Raw genomic sequence first — 19,573 nt, 5'->3', positions numbered from 1 at the left:
TAGTTATTTCTTTGATTGCTGCTTCTCTGTCGATCCTTGGTTCCTGCGCTATGAGGCTGAAATGATCTACCAGGGAGGCTGATATCTCGCTGTGATTCTTGAGGAGTTCCCCCTCATCGTTTTTCAGTTCGAGGATTTTGTTGGCACTTCTGTAGTCCATGGCTGATCTGTGGAAAAATTTGGTATTTTGCTCCCCTTCCTTCAACCACTGAATTCTTGATTTCTGCTTCCATAGAGATTCTTCTTGCTTACATCTATTGTGCCACTGTTGGGTCAGCTCTTTTTCAATTTCACAGGTTTCCTCAGTTCTAGTGCCTGCAGCCCCGTCCTTGTGAATTTGCTCCAGCTTTTGTTCAATGATCGCTTTCTCCTGAAAAATATTACCAAAAACTGTTCTGTTCCATTCTTTTAATTTCAATTTGATGTGTTTTAATTTCTTTTGCAGGTTGAACATTTTGGAACCTTCTTCCTCTAAAGGCTCTGACCACCATTTTTCCACCATGGTGAGGAAATTAGGGTGCTCAATCCAAAACTTCTCGAACCTAAAGGGTTTGTTTCTCGGTGTACCCTGAAGTTCAACAGCTAAAGATATCGGCCAGTGGTCCGATCCTCCGCTAGGGAGGATGTTCGATTCAACTGCTTTGCCATCTAGAATAAAGCTCTCCGAGATTAGGAAGCGATCCAATCTGGAAGAAATTAGCCTTTCCCCCCCCCTTCGATTGTTCCAGGTGAACTGACCATTCTTGGGGTGAACATCAACCAATCTTGCATTATCAATAAAACTTATGAAAAACTCCCCATCCCTGTTGAGTTTTCTTAGTCCTCCTTTTTTCTCCAGGAGGGAGGTGATCATGTTGAAATCACCCCCCAGAATGAAGTTGGCACCAGTGTTCCTTTCTATAAAATTGTTTAAAGAAGCTAGGAAGTTTATCTTGTCATCTAACCGTTGAGGACTGTAGACATTTATACAGAGGAAAGAAGTGGAAATACCTGTGGGTTGCATTTCCAAAGCTAGGTAGTTTTTGCTTGCTTCAGCCGTGAGGATCTGATATCTTCTCGTATCCCAGAAGGTTGCTATACCTCCTTCCCGCCCTTTGCTTTCGATCTCCAGAGCTTCAAAATGTCTTCCTAACTTGACTCGTAGCTTTTCTATGAGGGTTTTGTTGCACTTGGTTTCTTGTAGAAATAACAAATCCGGATGGTTCTTCTCCATTTGCCTTTTCAGCAGCCTCTGTTTGGCTACGCTGTTAATACCTCTTGTGTTCCAAGATACTATCTTCATAATTAAACGATTTTAGGGAAGGATGGATACTCACTTAGCTGCCTTATCTGACCTGCGTTGATCAGCATCTCTCCTAACTCCTGCAAGTGTTCCTGGGAAGTCTTGCGACCTCTACGGCGTTTGTGCCTAGAACCAGAGGTTCTACCAAGTATTGCTTTGTAATGTGGGATGTTTCCTTTGATTATGCCTAACTTGTTCTTCTGTTTCTCAAAAACTGCCTTCTGCCGCGCTATGAAGAGGTCCCTGACCTTCCTTATTTCTTCCTCCGGTGCTGCTTCAATCCCTTTGGCTCTCCATCTTTCTACGAGCTGCGTGAGGTCCATACCTTCCTTCGCTAAGGTGTCTTCGAATTCCAGATCCTCACTCCCTGCCTCACTAGTTAGCATCTCTGTTTCTTCGTCCGTTTCCGCTGTTCTGTCTTGCATATGGATTTCACCATTGAAAGCTTCCTCCTCAGTGCCTTCCCCTGTAAATTTTTCCGGTTCCTTTTGCTCTGCCTCCCCGTCAAGTGTGTTCTTTTTTGCCTCCGAGTCGGTATCTAGATCTAGGATCTCAAAGGGGTTACTGAAGTAGTTTTTTCCTATATTTCCTTTGGTGTTCCTTCGTCTATTGGCTCGCTGTCTGTTCTTTGGTTTTGTGAAGTTATTCCTGTCTTTGTTGCTTTGAGTCTTGTCTTCTTCTGCCTCCTTTCTGTTCAAAGGACAATCCCTTACCAGATGTCCATGCACATGGCATTTCCTGCATCTAAAAGGTATTTGTTCATAGTCTAAAGCTTGGAAGTATTCCTCATCTCTGTACTCCAGCCACAGACCTTCATGAAGTGCTCCAGACACATCCATCTCCACACAAATTCTGGCATAGGTAGTGTATCTTTTCTGAATGGTTGCTTCTGAAGCTTTGACAAATGTTCCCAACTTATCCCCTATTTGCTTTAGGGCAGTTAAACCCCAGTAATCAATGGGGAGAGAGAAGAGTCTGATCCATACCGGGACTTGAGTGAAGGATTCCCCTTCTGGAACAAAGTTCGGCTTCCATGGTCTCATATATAAGCCAGCTGCGGCTAAGAAATAAGGGCCACCTTCGAACACCCTATCTTTATCTTCTAGGCTGGTAAAGACCACTGTAAAAAACCCTTTGGCCCCCAGATGTAACTGCACATCTCCTTTTGGCTTCCACTGCTGTCTTATCCATTGACATAGGGTCCTCTCGGAGGGCCATATTCCCATAAATTTGCAGATGATGGCATGTTCAGCCATGTGCTCCCTATAGGCCTGGATATCGGGGTCAGTGATGGTCACTCGTAGGCTGTCTTTTTTCTTTGGCTTACAAGCACTGCTGTTCACCGGGTTTCTGTTGGGGTTCGCGCTGGACTCCCCTTCCTTCTCCGGCGGGATTTTGTGTTTATGTTTTGGCTCTTTGTCGTTTCTCCTTCCCTCATCCTCATTTTCTGAGGGCTGGGAATTAGCATTGGTTTTGTCGTGAGTGCCTGCACGATTCTGCCTCTCTGTATCTCTGTCTCCTGTTGTATTTTCTGTCCTATCCGATGTCATTGGTTTCTTTTCCTCTTTTTTCCTGCTGTTCTGGATCGAGCTGTTCAGCCCCTCTATTCTGACACCTTCTGTCATACTCTGCTGTTGTTTCTGCAGTAGAACTTGTTTAAACGAAGGGGTCCCACTGGACCCCTCTGCCCCCATCCAATCCGACAACCGTTGGCCCTTCCGATACAGTGCTGCAAGTTTAAGTTTGTAGTGCTCCAGTGCTGTAACAGACGTCGTAACGCAGAAACCCTAGCTGCGCCGTTCGCCCGCCATTGCTCATATGTAAAGATTTTACTCAAGCCTCTCGCTAATGTGCTCAAATGTTAAAGTTAATAGTGTGTATATTTTTAATTATTTTTAAAAAGTCACGTATAAGAGGGATAGTGATAAAGATTTTTCTATCATTTTAAAATTTAGATATGAAAGAATAGTATATGTTTTTTTTTATTTAATTATCTTGCAATAAACTCATCATCCATTTCAAACCATTGGTGACTTGTCCACTTCAAAATAACAGTTGTCTATGGTTTCATTAAATTGTACATCAATTTCACCCTTTCGTGTTGTTAATAGTAACTCCAAAGAACACGTCTCTATAACTCAAAAAAGAAATAGGTGTCCATCAATTTCACCATTTGTCCATCAATTTCACCAGATCGTTCCATTAATCCGCAATGGAAATAATAACTCTAAAAAATAGGGGTCCATCAATTTCACCATTCATGCTCTTAATAATAACTGCAGACTCCATCTCTGATTGTAACGTGGAGGAATAATAGAATAACTCTCTCCCTCCATGCTCGATTGTAACCTTCAGTAATAATAGAATAACAGTGCCACTCTATCTTGACCGTTACAAATTGTCATTAAATATTTATTGTACTTATTATTCATTACCATTCCATTGATTATAATCAAAGGCTCCGTGGATGCATGAATTTCTTTGTTAGCGCTTGGGTTGTTGGAATTGTTGAAGGATTAATGGAATGCTGGAAGGATTACTCTAAAGATTTGAAGGATTTCTCTCAGCTTCTATCACCTACAAAAGGTGATAAATCTTTCATAGCCTTCCTTTTCTCTACCTAGTATTTTTCCAGTTTCCCTCAAAATGCATTAGAGAAACCCTTTCATAGTGATTGCTTTGTTGGAATTGTTGAAGGATTAATAAAAGGATTGGTGCAAGGATTACTGGAACTATTTGAAGGGGCTTCTCTCTGTTCTATCTCCTAAGAAAGGTGTACAATTTGTTACCTAGATTTGTTTTCAATGGCCACTATTAACTAGATTTGTCATTACTCTAATGTGAAATGGCTTTGTTCATTTTTGTTGAAGTCTTGTTGAATAGTCCATATATATATATATATATATATATATATATATATATATATATATAACAATATATAAATTTATGATATCCATTGTTCATATTTAAAAAAAAAATAACCCTAAACATAGCTAGCCATTTTTGACCGTTTGTATGCACAAAGGATGTGGTGCCATGATTCCAGAACAACCTCAAATTTCTCACCATTTGGGAATGAGAAGCTGATCTCCACTTGCATTGTATATTATACATTGTCTCCATTAGCCTCCTGCTTTCCTGTTTATTACGCCCTGTCTCTCACATCAACATCTTACCTTGTTTTAAAAAAAAAGGCATCAATACAATGTGCTGGGCAAGTGCATCCATGTCATATGTGACATGTTTAATACCTTTAATCCTTTGGCATGAAGGTTCTGGACATGGCTACCATTCTTTTACGAAGCTGAGACAACCTTCGCCCCATTCCTTAACTACACAGTCTTTAGCTCTTAATTGATTAGACTCCAGGGTTTTTAACTCTACAACTTTCTCATAATTGCTTATTGGCTTTCTAAGGTGTAACAAGATTGTTTTTATTTAACAATAAACATTTGTCAGGAATCTAGATTCATATATTAAAATTATTTTTCATATATATTTAATTCAATTGAAAAGCTCATTTTACAACCCAGTAACTAGTGTTATTATTTGATTTAATATTTTATTTTAAAAAACTACTTCCGATTTCTACAAGAAAATGGTGAGCAGGTGTAAGAGGGAATACCAAAAATATGGATGGTCTAGGAACTTACTTGGAATGACTGAAGCGAACGCCTTCGGCAAAACTTTTCCTCACATCTACCAGAGATTTGCACGGACTCTACGCGAACTCCCTGTCGCTTCTCAACGCGCCTTACTATCTCACACAAGCGATGATCTTGGAAGAGAACAGTCCTCAGACTGGCGGCCCAGCAGGCTTCAATATTAATTCAAAGTAAAATTACACACCATAGAAACTCAGAGATATGAGCTCTGATTACACACACACACTCACAAACTCACTCTGCACTCACAACTCACGATGATGAACTCAAAGAGAGTTCTCTCTTAAATAACCTAAAAATCGAATCTAGCTGACCTAAGACATGACATAAAAGTAGAAATAATTGAGGGTCCTGTCAGTATCTTATTCCACTGACGGTGTCTACTCAACTTTTCTTTTTGTACAAAGATTCGTGTCACAACATGTAACCAACAGTGTTACATTGCTGACAAGAGATTCGTTCTTATCTTTACCAAGAGCCTTTCGGACTTCGGTCACTATCATATCCCATCTCGGAATCTGATGGAGTCTTTACTCTATCCCAATGGTACGTTAAATGAGATAAAGTGTCTTGAGGATCTTTCCAGGAAGATGTAAGCCACGATAGATATTCTTTTTCCCAAGTGGGGTCATGTTGTTCCTGAGCATCTTGATATATATCCACATACACCGTTTCTTTCTCGCTGTCCACTTTAGCTTTTCCTTTTGGATCATGGATTGATATGGAGGAATCTTCTTTTTGCGGAGCATGTGAACTCTGACCTGTGTCATAGGTAAATGTAATCGAATCTGCAGATTTCTTTAAACTTTTTGATGGAAAGAGATAATCATCTTTATTCCATCTGTTTACATATGCAAAGGGGTCAATTTCAATTCCAAGGAAATTATCCTTCTTGCTATTTCTAAAATCTGGCAAAGACTATACAGCCAGTTCAACCCCATCTAATAATTCCCACTTAAAAATCTGGAACATACTTACAGATTGTTCAATGCTGGATTGAACACATAATTTACATTGATGACTAAGATTCCCTTGTTCTTGCCATCCTATTTCAAAAACCATTGAAGAACAGACACGATTAGATAGGAGTAGATTGATTAAACAAACCGCATCTTCTGTCCATGAGCAAGAGTATACATTAATAGTTATTAATGTCTTCTGATTAACTATTAATCGACATACTCGTGTTTTCCCTTGCAATAGTTCGAGGGTTTTTATCAGTGATAGCTTTTCAGGTAGTTTCAAAGAATGGAAATCTTGGAGCCATAATGAAATCTTTTTAATCTGATCTTGATCTTCTGCTAGTGTAGATTTCACAATACTGTCCTTTCCGTATAACTGAGCAAAAGGATTAGGTTCAATTGCATTACGGAATTCCATATTCTGATAATCCCAAGGTTCTGTAAATGTCCTTAAATACTGCAAGGTTCTTAGTACACATTGAGAAGCTCGAACTTGAACTTTCTTCTGACACCTGCCATTTCTTATCTCCCAATCAGCAAAAGGCTGAAAGAACTCATATTGAGGAAAAGAGTCAGTATTTACAAAAGCTTCAGTATTTTGTTGGATATAAGCAACTTCAATTTCTTCAAACAAATCTGGGATCTTTAAAGATTTTAAGAATCGTTCAACTAACCCATTCATATTTACCTCTTCCAGTTCTAACATTTTGGAGGAAATATACACAGAGATAGAAAACTCAATTGCACCAATAATCTGATAATAATTAAGAGTTTTCAATGTTTGAATCATATCTGGAGTGTAATGACTGAGCCAAGTGTCATCCATCTGCAAAAAATAGAGCTTAACCTGTAGATTGGGTAGAGGATAAACCTTTACCAATTCTTCATTTAGATTGAGAAAGACGCCAACATTTTTATGTTGCCAAGCTTGACATCTTTGGATCCACTGATTTCTGCGTAGTCGAAGACCAATTATCTTCTTGATTTGATCAGTGACATCAGATAACAAATATTCTAAAATCTTAAAACGCTGTACAAAAGTTTCAAAAGAATCATCAGCTGGACTTGATCCTGCAATGGTGAAAAGGCTTTCACTATGTACATGTACCTTATTCATTTCTCTGGTTAAAGCATCTGGTAAGTAATTAGAATTACCAGGAATCCACTCAACATCAAATTCATACATCTGAAACCACATTTGCCATGCTAATAATCTACCACGAGCCAATTGCTGAGAAATCTTGGCATTTAAGAAATACTTGAAATTCATAGAATCAGTTCTAATTAAGAACTTCGAAGGTGCCAAATAAATTTCAAACTTCTGAATGCCATTGAATATCGCAAGGGTTTCTTTTTCAGCAGGAAAATAACCTTTTTGATGTTTAGAGGATTCGCCTGAAGCATAGGCGCAAAGAACTTCTTCAATAGTTTCTCCTTCCTCCCTTTTTTCAAAAAGAGTTGCTGCCCAAAAATTGTCGGATGCATCAGTATGTAAAATGAGGAATCCATTACCAGGCGGTTTTAAATTGGGTAAACTCTGGCATTCTTGTTTCAATAACTGAACCGCTTGAGTAGCTTCATCAGACCAACCACCATTAATAAATTCTCGAATTGGAGAAGTTTTCTCAGAAAGATTTGGAATATACTTATGGACATAATTGAGAATGTCGAGGAATCGCTGAATCATGGGCTTATCTTCTAATTGATCAGGAAATTCAGATAGTTTATGTAAAACATGAGGTTGCATCTGAATTTTACCTTTGCTAACTGTGATGCCCAGAAAATCAATAGTGTCTTGGAAAAGAACCATTTTCTTTTCTGATAACACTAATCCATGAGTTTTGGCTGCTTCAAGAAATATTCAGAGATGCTTCAAATGAGAATCAGTATCAGGACTATATACAAGGATATCATCAATATATACAACTATAAAATCATATGAACCAAAAATATGATCCATTCTACGCTGAAAGAATGCAGGAGCATTTTTTAAACCAAATGGAACAACTCTCCATTGATAGAAACCGGCAGGACAAGTAAATGCAGTTTTTGGACGATCTTCTTCTGCAATTTGAATTTGATAATATCCAGATTTCATATCAAATTTGCTGAATATCTTACTGCCATGAATTTTCTGCATAATTGTTTCTTGTCTAGGCATAGGATAATTAAAGCTTTTGGTTATAGCAATTAGCGGCTTATAATTGATAACCATCCTATCTTTACCACGAACAATCTCAGAATGATTGCGAACTAGAAATGCAGAACATGAATAATGAGATTCACTTACTTCAATCAGATTAAGATCTATCAGTTCTTGAATCTGTTTTCTCATTTCTTTTTCTTCATCTGGAGTGCAGGGTATCAATTTTCCAGTTACTCCATTATCATGCAGAGTTATGATTTCTTGTTTTGGGCTTTGAGTTGTCCAAAATGCTTGAGGATTATTTGAACAACATTTTAACAAATCCTCATAAATTTGAATCTGTTCAGGTGACCAATTAGGATCCCTATTGGCGTTTTGAGTAGGCTGAGATTTAGCTTCATAAATCTTTAAAACTTCTTCCCAATCATGAGATTCTTTTCTCTCTTTGGGTTGCCTCTTTAATCCTACCTTTTTTTGACTCGGATCTTTGCGGGCTTCAGAATTAGCCATAGTTAACCTGGGGATTGAAATTGCTTTCTTCTTGATGTTACAAATGATTTTATCATTGCTGATTGTAACAGGAAATACAGAATTGATGAACGGCATTCCCAAAAATAAACTTGCAGAGTTATCATAATGCTGTATAGCTGAAATCTTAATAATAACCCCCCCAAGTTTCATTGAAACATTATCAACATAATGAGTCAGATTAACAGATCCACCAATGGTTTCTGATCTAAGAATATTCTGTAAAGGCTTCCATAATCCTTTAAACAAAGAGGGTCGAGCAAGATTATTGGAGCCACCAGTATCAATAAAAGCATCAACAGAAATCCATTCACCACGGACTTGAACTTCAACAGGGATGTACAACAAATCACTAGTTTTTACAAGTTTTTTGAGAAAAACTTGTTCTTCGGAAGCAGTATATACAGGAAGTGATGATGGAGAAGATGCAACTGTTTTAGGATAGGGACATAAAGAATTCTGAATTGGTTGTGATTTGCTTGAAAGTAAAGTAGGCAACGAATTCTTAGTATCAACAGTTGTATCAGAAAGAGTATCTGAAAATTCTTCTGTATCATCTTCTTCAAAAACAACAGAATCACTTTCATCACTAAAGTGATCGTCTTCAGATTCAAAATCAAAATCTTGGTAAGCAAGATTCATTTTGTTACTGACATCGAGCAGAGACTCAGTATCAGAAAGAGAAGCATCAGTCAAAAGATATACATCTGAGACTTCATCATCAGAATCAACAACAGACCAGTCATCTGCAAATTCATCTATATCAAAACAGGCCTTCAGTTTGTTAGAGGAACTTTTGGGACATTTGCGTGCAAAATGTCCTTCTTGCTTACAGATTAGACAAGCATTATCTTTCTTTTGTTGTTTCCTCTTTTTCACATACCTAAATTTTCGGAATGGTCGTTTAGGATTGACAACTCTCTTAGGTCTGTATTTACCATATCTTTTTGATTTTCTTTTTCTGAAAGGAGTCCAGGGTAATACAGAATGACACACATTCAAATTAGGAGAAATATCATGAACCTGTTTCTGCCAGCACAAATATTTAACTTTCTCTTGACATCTAAATAAAAGATCTATCCAATAGATTTGATCAATCTTTTTGCCTTGCACTTCTATTTCTAAAATCTGGCAAAGACTGTACAGCCAGTTCAACCCCATCTAATAATTCCCACTTAAAAATCTGGAACATACTTACAGATTGTTCAATGCTGGATTGAACCCATAATTTACATTGATGACTAAGATTCCCTTGTTCTTGCTATCCTATTTCAAAAACCATTGAAGAACAGACACGATTAGATAGGAGTAGATTGATTAAACAAACCGCATCTTCTGTCCATGAGCAAGAGTATACATTAATAGTTATTAATGTCTTCTGATTAACTATTAATCGACATACTCGTGTTTTCCCTTGCAATAGTTCGAGGGTTTTTATCAGTGATAGCTTTTCAGGTAGTTTCAAAGAATGGAAATCTTGGAGCCATAATGAAATCTTTTTAATCTGATCTTGATCTTCTGCTAGTGTAGATTTCACAATACTGTCCTTTCCGTATAACTGAGCAAAAGGATTAGGTTCAATTGCATTACGGAATTCCATATTCTGATAATCCCAAGGTTCTGTAAATGTCCTTAAATACTGCAAGGTTCTTAGTACACATTGAGAAGCTCGAACTTGAACTTTCTTCTGACACCTGCCATTTCTTATCTCCCAATCAGCAAAAGGCTGAAAGAACTCATATTGAGGAAAAGAGTCAGTATTTACAAAAGCTTCAGTATTTTGTTGGAGATAAGCAGCTTCAATTTCTTCAAACAAACCTGGGATCTTTAAAGATTTTAAGAATCGTTCAACTAACCCATTCATATTTACCTCTTCCAGTTCTAACATTTTGGAGGAAATATACACAGAGATAGAAAACTCAATTGCACCAATAATCTGATAATAATTAAGAGTTTTCAATGTTTGAATCATATCTGGAGTGTAATGACTGAGCCAAGTGTCATCCATCTGCAAAAAATAGAGCTTAACCTGTAGATTGGGTAGAGGATAAACCTTTACCAATTCTTCATTTAGATTGAGAAAGACGCCAACATTTTTATGTTGCCAAGCTTGACATCTTTGGATCCACTGATTTCTGCGTAGTCGAAGACCAATTATCTTCTTGATTTGATCAGTGACATCAGATAACAAATATTCTAAAATCTTAAAACGCTGTACAAAAGTTTCAAAAGAATCATCAGCTGGACTTGATCCTGCAATGGTGAAAAGGCTTTCACTATGTACATGTACCTTATTCATTTCTCTGGTTAAAGCATCTGGTAAGTAATTAGAATTACCAGGAATCCACTCAACATCAAATTCATACATCTGAAACCACATTTGCCATGCTAATAATCTCCCACGAGCCAATTGCTGAGAAATCTTGGCATTTAAGAAATACTTGAAATTCATAGAATCAGTTCTAATTAAGAACTTCGAAGGTGCCAAATAAATTTCAAACTTCTGAATGCCATTGAATATCGCAAGGGTTTCTTTTTCAGTAGGAAAATAACCTTTTTGATGTTTAGAGGATTCGCCTGAAGCATAGGCGCAAAGAACTTCTTCAATAGTTTCTCCTTCCTCCCTTTTTTCAAAAAGAGTTGCTGCCCAAAAATTGTCGGATGCATCAGTCTGTAAAATGAGGAATCCATTACCAGGCGGTTTTAAATTGGGTAAACTCTGGCATTCTTGTTTCAATAACTGAACCGCTTGAGTAGCTTCATCAGACCAACCACCATTAATAAATTCTCGAATTGGAGAAGTTTTCTCAGAAAGATTTGGAATATACTTATGGACATAATTGAGAATGCCGAGGAATCGCTGAATCATGGGCTTATCTTCTAATTGATCAGGAAATTCAGATAGTTTATGTAAAACATGAGGTTGCATCTGAATTTTACCTTTGCTAACTGTGATGCCCAGAAAATCAATAGTGTCTTGGAAAAGAACCATTTTCTTTTCTGATAACACTAATCCATGAGTTTTGGCTGCTTCAAGAAATATCCGGAGATGCTTCAAATGAGAATCAAGATCTGGACTATATACAAGGATATCATCAATATATACAACTATAAAATCATATGAACCAAAAATATGATCCATTCTACGCTGAAAGAATGCAGGAGCATTTTTTAAACCAAATGGAACAACTCTCCATTGATAGAAACCGGCAGGACAAGTAAATGCAGTTTTTGGACGATCTTCTTCTGCAATTTGAATTTGATAATATCCTGATTTCATATCAAATTTGCTGAATATCTTACTGCCATGAATTTTCTGCATAATTGTTTCTTGTCGAGGCATAGGATAATTAAAGCTTTTGGTTATAGCATTTAGCGGCTTATAATTGATAACCATCCTATCTTTACCACGAACAATCTCAGAATGATTGCGAACTAGAAATGCAGAACATGAATAATGAGATTCACTTACTTCAATCAGATTAAGATCTATCAGTTCTTGAATCTGTTTTCTCATTTCTTTTTCTTCATCTGGAGTGCAGGGTATCAATTTTCCAGTTACTCCATTATCATGCAGAGTTATGATTTCTTGTTTTGGGCTTTGAGTTGTCCAAAATGCTTGAGGATTATTTGAACAACATTTTAACAAATCCTCATAAATTTGAATCTGTTCAGGTGACCAATTAGGATCCCTATTGGCCTTTTGAGTAGGCTGAGATTTAGCTTCATAAATCTTTAAAACTTCTTCCCAATCATGAGATTCTTTTCTCTCTTTGGGTTGCCTCTTTAATCCTACCTTTTTCTGACTCGGATCTTTGCGGGCTTCAGAATTAGCCATAGTTAACCTGGGGATTGAAACTGCTTTCTTCTTGATGTTACAAATGATTTTATCATTGCTGATTGTAACAGGCAATACAGAATTGATGAACGGCATTTCCAAAAATAAACTTGCAGAGTTATCATAATGCTGTATAGCTGAAATCTTAATAATAACCCCCCCAAGTTTCATTGAAACATTATCAACATAATGAGTCAGATTAACAGATCCACCAATGGTTTCTGATCTAAGAATATTCTGTAAAGGCTTCCATAATCCTTTAAACAAAGAGGGTCGAGCAAGATTATTGGAGCCACCAGTATCAATAAAAGCATCAACAGAAATCCATTCACCACGGACTTGAACTTCAACAGGGATGTACAACAAATCACTAGTTTTTACAAGTTTTTTGAGAAAAACTTGTTCTTCGGAAGCAGTATATACAGGAAGTGATGATGGAGAAGATGCAACTGTTTTAGGATAGGGACATAAAGAATTCTGAATTGGTTGTGGTTTGCTTGAAAGTAAAGTAGGCAACGAATTCTTAGTATCAACAGTTGTATCAAAAAGAGTATCTGAAAATTCTTCTGTATCATCTTCTTCAAAAACAATAGAATCACTTTCATCACTAAAGTGATCGTCTTCGGATTCAAAATCAAAATCTTGGTAAGCAAGATTCATTTTGTTACTGACATCGAGCAGAGACTCAGTATCAGAAAGAGAAGCATCAGTCAAAAGATATACATCTGAGACTTCATCATCAGAATCAACAACAGACCAGTCATCCGCAAATTCATCTATATCAAAACAGGCCTTCAGTTTGTTAGAGGAACTTTTGGGACATTTGCGTGCAAAATGTCCTTCTTGCTTACAGATAAAACAAGCATTATCTTTCTTTTGTTGTTTCCTCTTTTTCACATACCTAAATTTTCGGAATGGTCGTTTAGGATTGACAACTCTCTTAGGTCTGTATTTACCATATCTTTTTGATTTTCTTTTTCTGAAAGGAGTCCAGGGTAATACAGAACGACACACATTCAAATTAGGAGAAATATCATGAACCTGTTTCTGCCAGCACAAATATTTAACTTTCTCTTGACATCTAAATAAAAGATCTATCCAATAGATTTGATCAATCTTTTTGCCTTGCACTTCAAGATCTTTCATTATCATGTCGCCTATATTTCCCGATAACTTAGAAAGAAAAGCAATCTTCTGGGTATGATCATTGACAAGATTAGCTTTGTATATCTTACCCATATATTCAGATCCAAACTGATCTAAATCTTTCAAATCTGTCAATTGCATGCGAGTTAAATCTGTGATGATTGTTTTCTTTTCATCTTGAGGTTTGGGAACAAATTGAGTTAACAATAAAACTTCTAATGTAGCTAAGCCTAAAGCAGCAACATTATTTCTTTCTTCTTGAGAAGCGCCCATCCACCAATCCCAAACAATACCAGCCATACGTTTCTCCGCCAGCAAGAAAATGGAAAAATTATCCAATTTGGACACAACTTGCATTTTATATAAAGCACCGATCCAAATCCGGATAGATTCTGCTGGATTAGATGACTTATCTAAATCTAAAACATATCCAGAGGAATTAGTATGAAAGAGATCTTCTTCAACCCGTGGATATTTTGGCTCTTTATGCAGATTTGCTTTCTGCAGGGATGGCAGAATAAACGATGGAAATAGAGTAGCAGCATTTTCTAATGTAGCCAAGTCACTTTTACTTTTATATAAACTGGAAAACTTAGGAATTGCAGTTTTAGTACTTAATTGGCTATTACTAGATTCAGCAAAATCAGCTGCTTCTTCTTGGGAATCACTGGTTTCCCATTTAGGAATTTCCATTGTTTTCACAAACTTTGGAGGCTGTTCTTCTCTTTTCTTCTTCTGTCTTCTTCGTTTCTCTTTCTCTTCTCTTCGCTGCTGTTCAGCGGATTGTTCTTCATGAAGAAGTTTAAGATTTGCTAAAATCAAATCACCTTGAGAACCCAAATCATCTAATACTTCTTCAGCATGTGCACACCAGGTTGTTAAATAATTCCCAATCTGATAAGTCTGGTCTAAATCATTTGTATTTTGGGAATTGTGTTCTATCAAAGGAGCACAATCTGCTCTGGTAGGTGGCTGACGAGAAGAGGAGGAAGTCGTACAGAACTTTGTTCGAGGAGGCCACTTGCCACCTTTCACAAATCTATGATTGGAATATTGCCATTCTTCAACAGGAGCAAAAGAAGTACGCATACGATGCATCTTATTTACAGTGGGTAGAAATGGTTTATACTCAGGTATATACAACTCATTAGGTGACAGAGAAGGTTCACCTAGACTTTCTTCTTCTGGAATAGTAGCAGGAACTTGACTACTTGAAGGAACTTCATTTGGAATCATAGGAAACACATATCTCTTTGGCTTAGAGATAGGTCGAGGAATTACTGGTCTTGGAGGAATCAACTTGACTTGTCCATTATCAATAGTTACTCCTTTCAACTTTGATTGAGGTTGCTTAGTATCAACTATTGATTTGTATTGGAAGTTCTATTGAAAGCCAGCTAGCCTTTGAAAGGTCACTATGTTGATCATTGGACTGAGTAGATAAAAGCTTTCATTAGTCTATTTATGTTATAGATTAAACATGGCCAATCTGTTGCGATCATTCTCATCCATAGACAGAAAAGTCATTACTAAAGTCTCTTCACGATCGTCTGAGTCCGAGTCAGTAGAAAATGAAAATCATGAATTAGTTGAAGACCCTGAACATTGGACTCCTCCCGCTCTTAATTCTACTGATATATATAAGATACCTATGACTTTCCTGTTCAAGAAGAAAAACTTTCTGAAAGAGGTAGAAATCACTATAAAGATATCTGGACCTTCTGTGCAAATCCTTGCTTTGAATTTATTCTCTGATGATGAAATTAAGAAATTTCGGCAGTATGTTAAAGATGGAAAATATTTCTATCTTCATTTTGGGGGGATAAGGATTGGATTAGCTCCACTATTTCGTCATGGAATTAATACTCCCTGTATTGCTGAACTGTTTGATACCCGTCATCAAAATTATGAGCATGCTAGGATTGGTACTATTCAAGGAAACCTTGCTACTGGTTGTCAATATGGAACAATTTATCCAGACTATGCTATTAGTCTGAATGATGTGCATCTCAAAGATTGTTGGAAATTGTTGTCTGGGGTTCAAGGGTTAACCATGGCTGAAGAAAGCGAATACCTGTCTATAATAGGACAAGCTTCTTTCCAATTGACCAATACTGCACATCCTAAACTTAAACAACCTGTTTTAAAGGATTGTGTTACTGTTGGCTTGTCTATTGCTCAAGTTGAAGGTGTTCTGTATGATTCCACTGAGTTACCTGGAAACTGGTACTTCCAATACAAATCAATAGTTGATACTAAGCAACCTCAATCAAAGTTGAAAAGAGTAACTATTGATAATGGACAAGTCAAGTTGATTCCTCCAAGACCAGTAATTCCTCGACCTATCTCTAAGCCAAAGAGATATGTGTTTCCTATGATTCCAAATGAAGTTCCTTCAAGTAGTCAAGTTCCTGCTACTATTCCAGAAGAAGAAAGTCTAGGTGAACCTTCTCTGTCACCTAATGAGTTGTATATACCTGAGTATAAACCATTTCTACCCACTGTAAATAAGATGCATCGTATGCGTACTTCTTTTGCTCCTGTTGAAGAATGGCAATATGCCAATCATAGATTTGTGAAAGGTGGCAAGTGGCCTCCTCGAACAAAGTTCTGTACGACTTCCTCCTCTTCTCGTCAGCCACCTACCAGAGCAGATTGTGCTCCTTTGATAGAACACAATTCCCAAAATACAAATGATTTAGACCAAACTTATCAGATTGGGAATTATTTAACAACCTGGTGTGCACATGCTGAAGAAGTATTAGATGATTTGGGTTCGCAAGGTGATTTGATTTTAGCAAATCTTAAACTTCTTCATGAAGAACAATCCGCTGAACAGCAGCGAAGAGAAGAGAAAGAGAAACGAAGAAGACAGAAGAAGAAAAGAGAAGAACAGCCTCCAAAGTTTGTGAAAACAATGGAAATTCCTAAATGGGAAACCAGTGATTCCCAAGAAGAAGCAGCTGATTTTGCTGAATCTAGTAATAGCCAATTAAGTACTAAAACTGCAATTCCTAAGTTTTCCAATTTATATAAAAGTAAAAGTGACTTGGCTACATTAGAAAATGCTGCTACTCTATTTCCATCGTTTATTCTGCCATCCCTGCAGAAAGCAAATCTGCATAAAGAGCCAAAATATCCATGGGTTGAAGAAGATCTCTTTCATACTAATTCCTCTGGATATGTTTTAGATTTAGATAAGTCATCTAATCCAGCAGAATCTATCCGGATTTGGATCGGTGCTTTATATCAAATGCAAGTTGTGTCCAAATTGGATAATTTTTCCATTTTCTTGCTGGCGGAGAAACGTATGGCTGGTATTGTTTGGGATTGGTGGATGGGCGCTTCTCAAGAAGAAAGAAATAATGTTGTTGCTTTAGGCTTAGCTACATTAGAAGTTTTATTGTTAACTCAATTTGTTCCCGAACCTCAAGATGAAAAGAAAACAATCATCACAGATTTAACTCGCATGCAATTGACAGATTTGAAAGATTTAGATCAGTTTGGATCTGAATATATGGGTAAGATATACAAAGCTAATCTTGTCAATGATCATACCCAGAAGATTGCTTTTCTTTCTAAGTTACCGGGAAATATAGGAGACATGATAATGAAAGATCTTGAAGTGCAAGGCAAAAAGATTGATCAAATCTATTGGATAGATCTTTTATTTAGATGTCAAGAGAAAGTTAAATATTTGTGCTGGCAGAAACAGGTTCATGATATTTCTCCTAATTTGAATGTGTGTCGTTCTGTATTACCCTGGACTCCTTTCAGAAAAAGGAAATCAAAAAGATATGGTAAATACAGACCTAAGAGAGTTGTCAATCCTAAACGACCATTCAGAAAATTTAGATATGTGAAAAAGAGGAAACAACAAAAGAAAGATAATGCTTGTTTTATCTGTAAGCAAGAAGGACATTTTGCACGCAAATGTCCCAAAAGTTCCTCTAACAAACTGAAGGCCTGTTTTGATATAGATGAATTTGCAGATGACTGGTCTGTTGTTGATTCTGATGATGAAGTCTCAGATGTATATATTTTGACTGATGCTTCTCTTTCTGATACTGAGTCTCTGCTCGATGTCAGTAACAAAATGAATCTTGCTTACCAAGATTTTGATTTTGAATCCGAAGACGATCACTTTAGTGATGAAAGTGATTCTGTTGTTTTTGAAGAAGATGATACAGAAGAATTTTCAGATACTCTTTCTGATACAACTGTTGATACTAAGAATTCGTTGCCTACTTTACTTTCAAGCAAACCACAACCAATTCAGAATTCTTTATGTCCCTATCCTAAAACAGTTGCATCTTCTCCATCATCACTTCCTGTATATACTGCTTCCGAAGAACAAGTTTTTCTCAAAAAACTTGTAAAAACTAGTGATTTGTTTTACATCCCTGTTGAAGTTCAAGTCCGTGGTGAATGGATTTCTGTTGATGCTTTTATTGATACTGGTGGCTCCAATAATCTTGCTCGACCCTCTTTGTTTAAAGGATTATGGAAGCCTTTACAGAATATTCTTAGATCAGAAACCATTGGTGGATCTGTTAATCTGACTCATTATGTTGATAATGTTTCAATGAAACTTGGGGGGGTTATTATTAAGATTTCAGCTATACAGCATTATGATAACTCTGCAAGTTTATTTTTGGGAATGCCGTTCATCAATTCTGTATTGCCTGTTACAATCAGCAATGATAAAATCATTTGTAACATCAAGAAGAAAGCAGTTTCAATCCCCAGGTTAACTATGGCTAATTCTGAAGCCCGCAAAGATCCGAGTCAGAAAAAGGTAGGATTAAAGAGGCAACCCAAAGAGAGAAAAGAATCTCATGATTGGGAAGAAGTTTTAAAGATTTATGAAGCTAAATCTCAGCCTACTCAAAAGGCTAATAGGGATCCTAATTGGTCACCTGAACAGATTCAAATTTATGAGGATTTGTTAAAATGTTGTTCAAATAATCCTCAAGCATTTTGGACAACTCAAAGCCCAAAACAAGAAATCATAACTCTGCATGATAATGGAGTAACTGGAAAATTGATACCCTGCACTCCAGATGAAGAAAAAGAAATGAGAAAACAGATTCAAGAACTGATAGATCTTAATCTGATTGAAGTAAGTGAATCTCATTATTCATGTTCTGCATTTCTAGTTCGCAATCATTCTGAGATTGTTCGTGGTAAAGATAGGATGGTTATCAATTATAAGCCGCTAAATGCTATAACCAAAAGCTTTAATTATCCTATGCCTCGACAAGAAACAATTATGCAGAAAATTCATGGCAGTAAGATATTCAGCAAATTTGATATGAAATCTGGATATTATCAAATTCAAATTGCAGAAGAAGATCGTCCAAAAACTGCATTTACTTGTCCTGCCGGTTTCTATCAATGGAGAGTTGTTCCATTTGGTTTAAAAAATGCTCCTGCATTCTTTCAGTGTAGAATGGATCATATTTTTGGTTCATATGATTTTATAGTTGTATATATTGATGATATCCTTGTATATAGTCCTGATACTGATTCTCATTTGAAGCATCTCCGGATATTTCTTGAAGCAGCCAAAACTCATGGATTAGTGTTATCAGAAAAGAAAATGGTTCTTTTCCAAGACACTATTGATTTTCTGGGCATCACAGTTAGCAAAGGTAAAATTCAGATGCAACCTCATGTTTTACATAAACTATCTGAATTTCCTGATCAATTAGAAGATAAGCCCATGATTCAGCGATTCCTCGGCATTCTCAATTATGTCCATAAGTATATTCCAAATCTTTCTGAGAAAACTTCTCCAATTCGAGAATTTATTAATGGTGGTTGGTCTGATGAAGCTACTCAAGCGGTTCAGTTATTGAAACAAGAATGCCAGAGTTTACCCAATTTAAAACCGCCTGGTAATGGATTCCTCATTTTACAGACTGATGCATCCGACAATTTTTGGGCAGCAACTCTTTTTGAAAAAAGGGAGGAAGGAGAAACTATTGGAGAAGTTCTTTGCGC

At 36.8% G+C, this 19,573-nt stretch overlaps 1 protein-coding gene across 1 annotated transcript; it reads right to left on the bottom strand.

Moving 5' to 3' along the window:
* Window positions 1-273: 273 nt before the first annotated feature.
* On the bottom strand, window positions 274-1,282 carry LOC149148621 (uncharacterized). The gene is made up of 2 exons (XM_089442227.1): window positions 489-1,282; window positions 274-370 (listed from the first exon to the last, which is right to left on the bottom strand). Exons 1-2 carry the CDS (start codon window positions 1,280-1,282, stop codon window positions 274-276), a joined length of 891 nt encoding a protein of 296 aa, XP_089298353.1.
* Between the last annotated feature and the right edge of the window lie 18,291 nt (window positions 1,283-19,573).

This window comes from Pinus tabuliformis, chromosome 9 (assembly GCF_031772625.1).
Source record: "Pinus tabuliformis cultivar Carrire ecotype Pingquan chromosome 9, CPIR1, whole genome shotgun sequence".
Taxonomy (NCBI): Eukaryota; Viridiplantae; Streptophyta; class Pinopsida; order Pinales; family Pinaceae; genus Pinus; species Pinus tabuliformis.
Note: the sequence above shows the minus strand (reverse complement) of the source record. Positions and strands in the feature narration are given on the sequence as shown.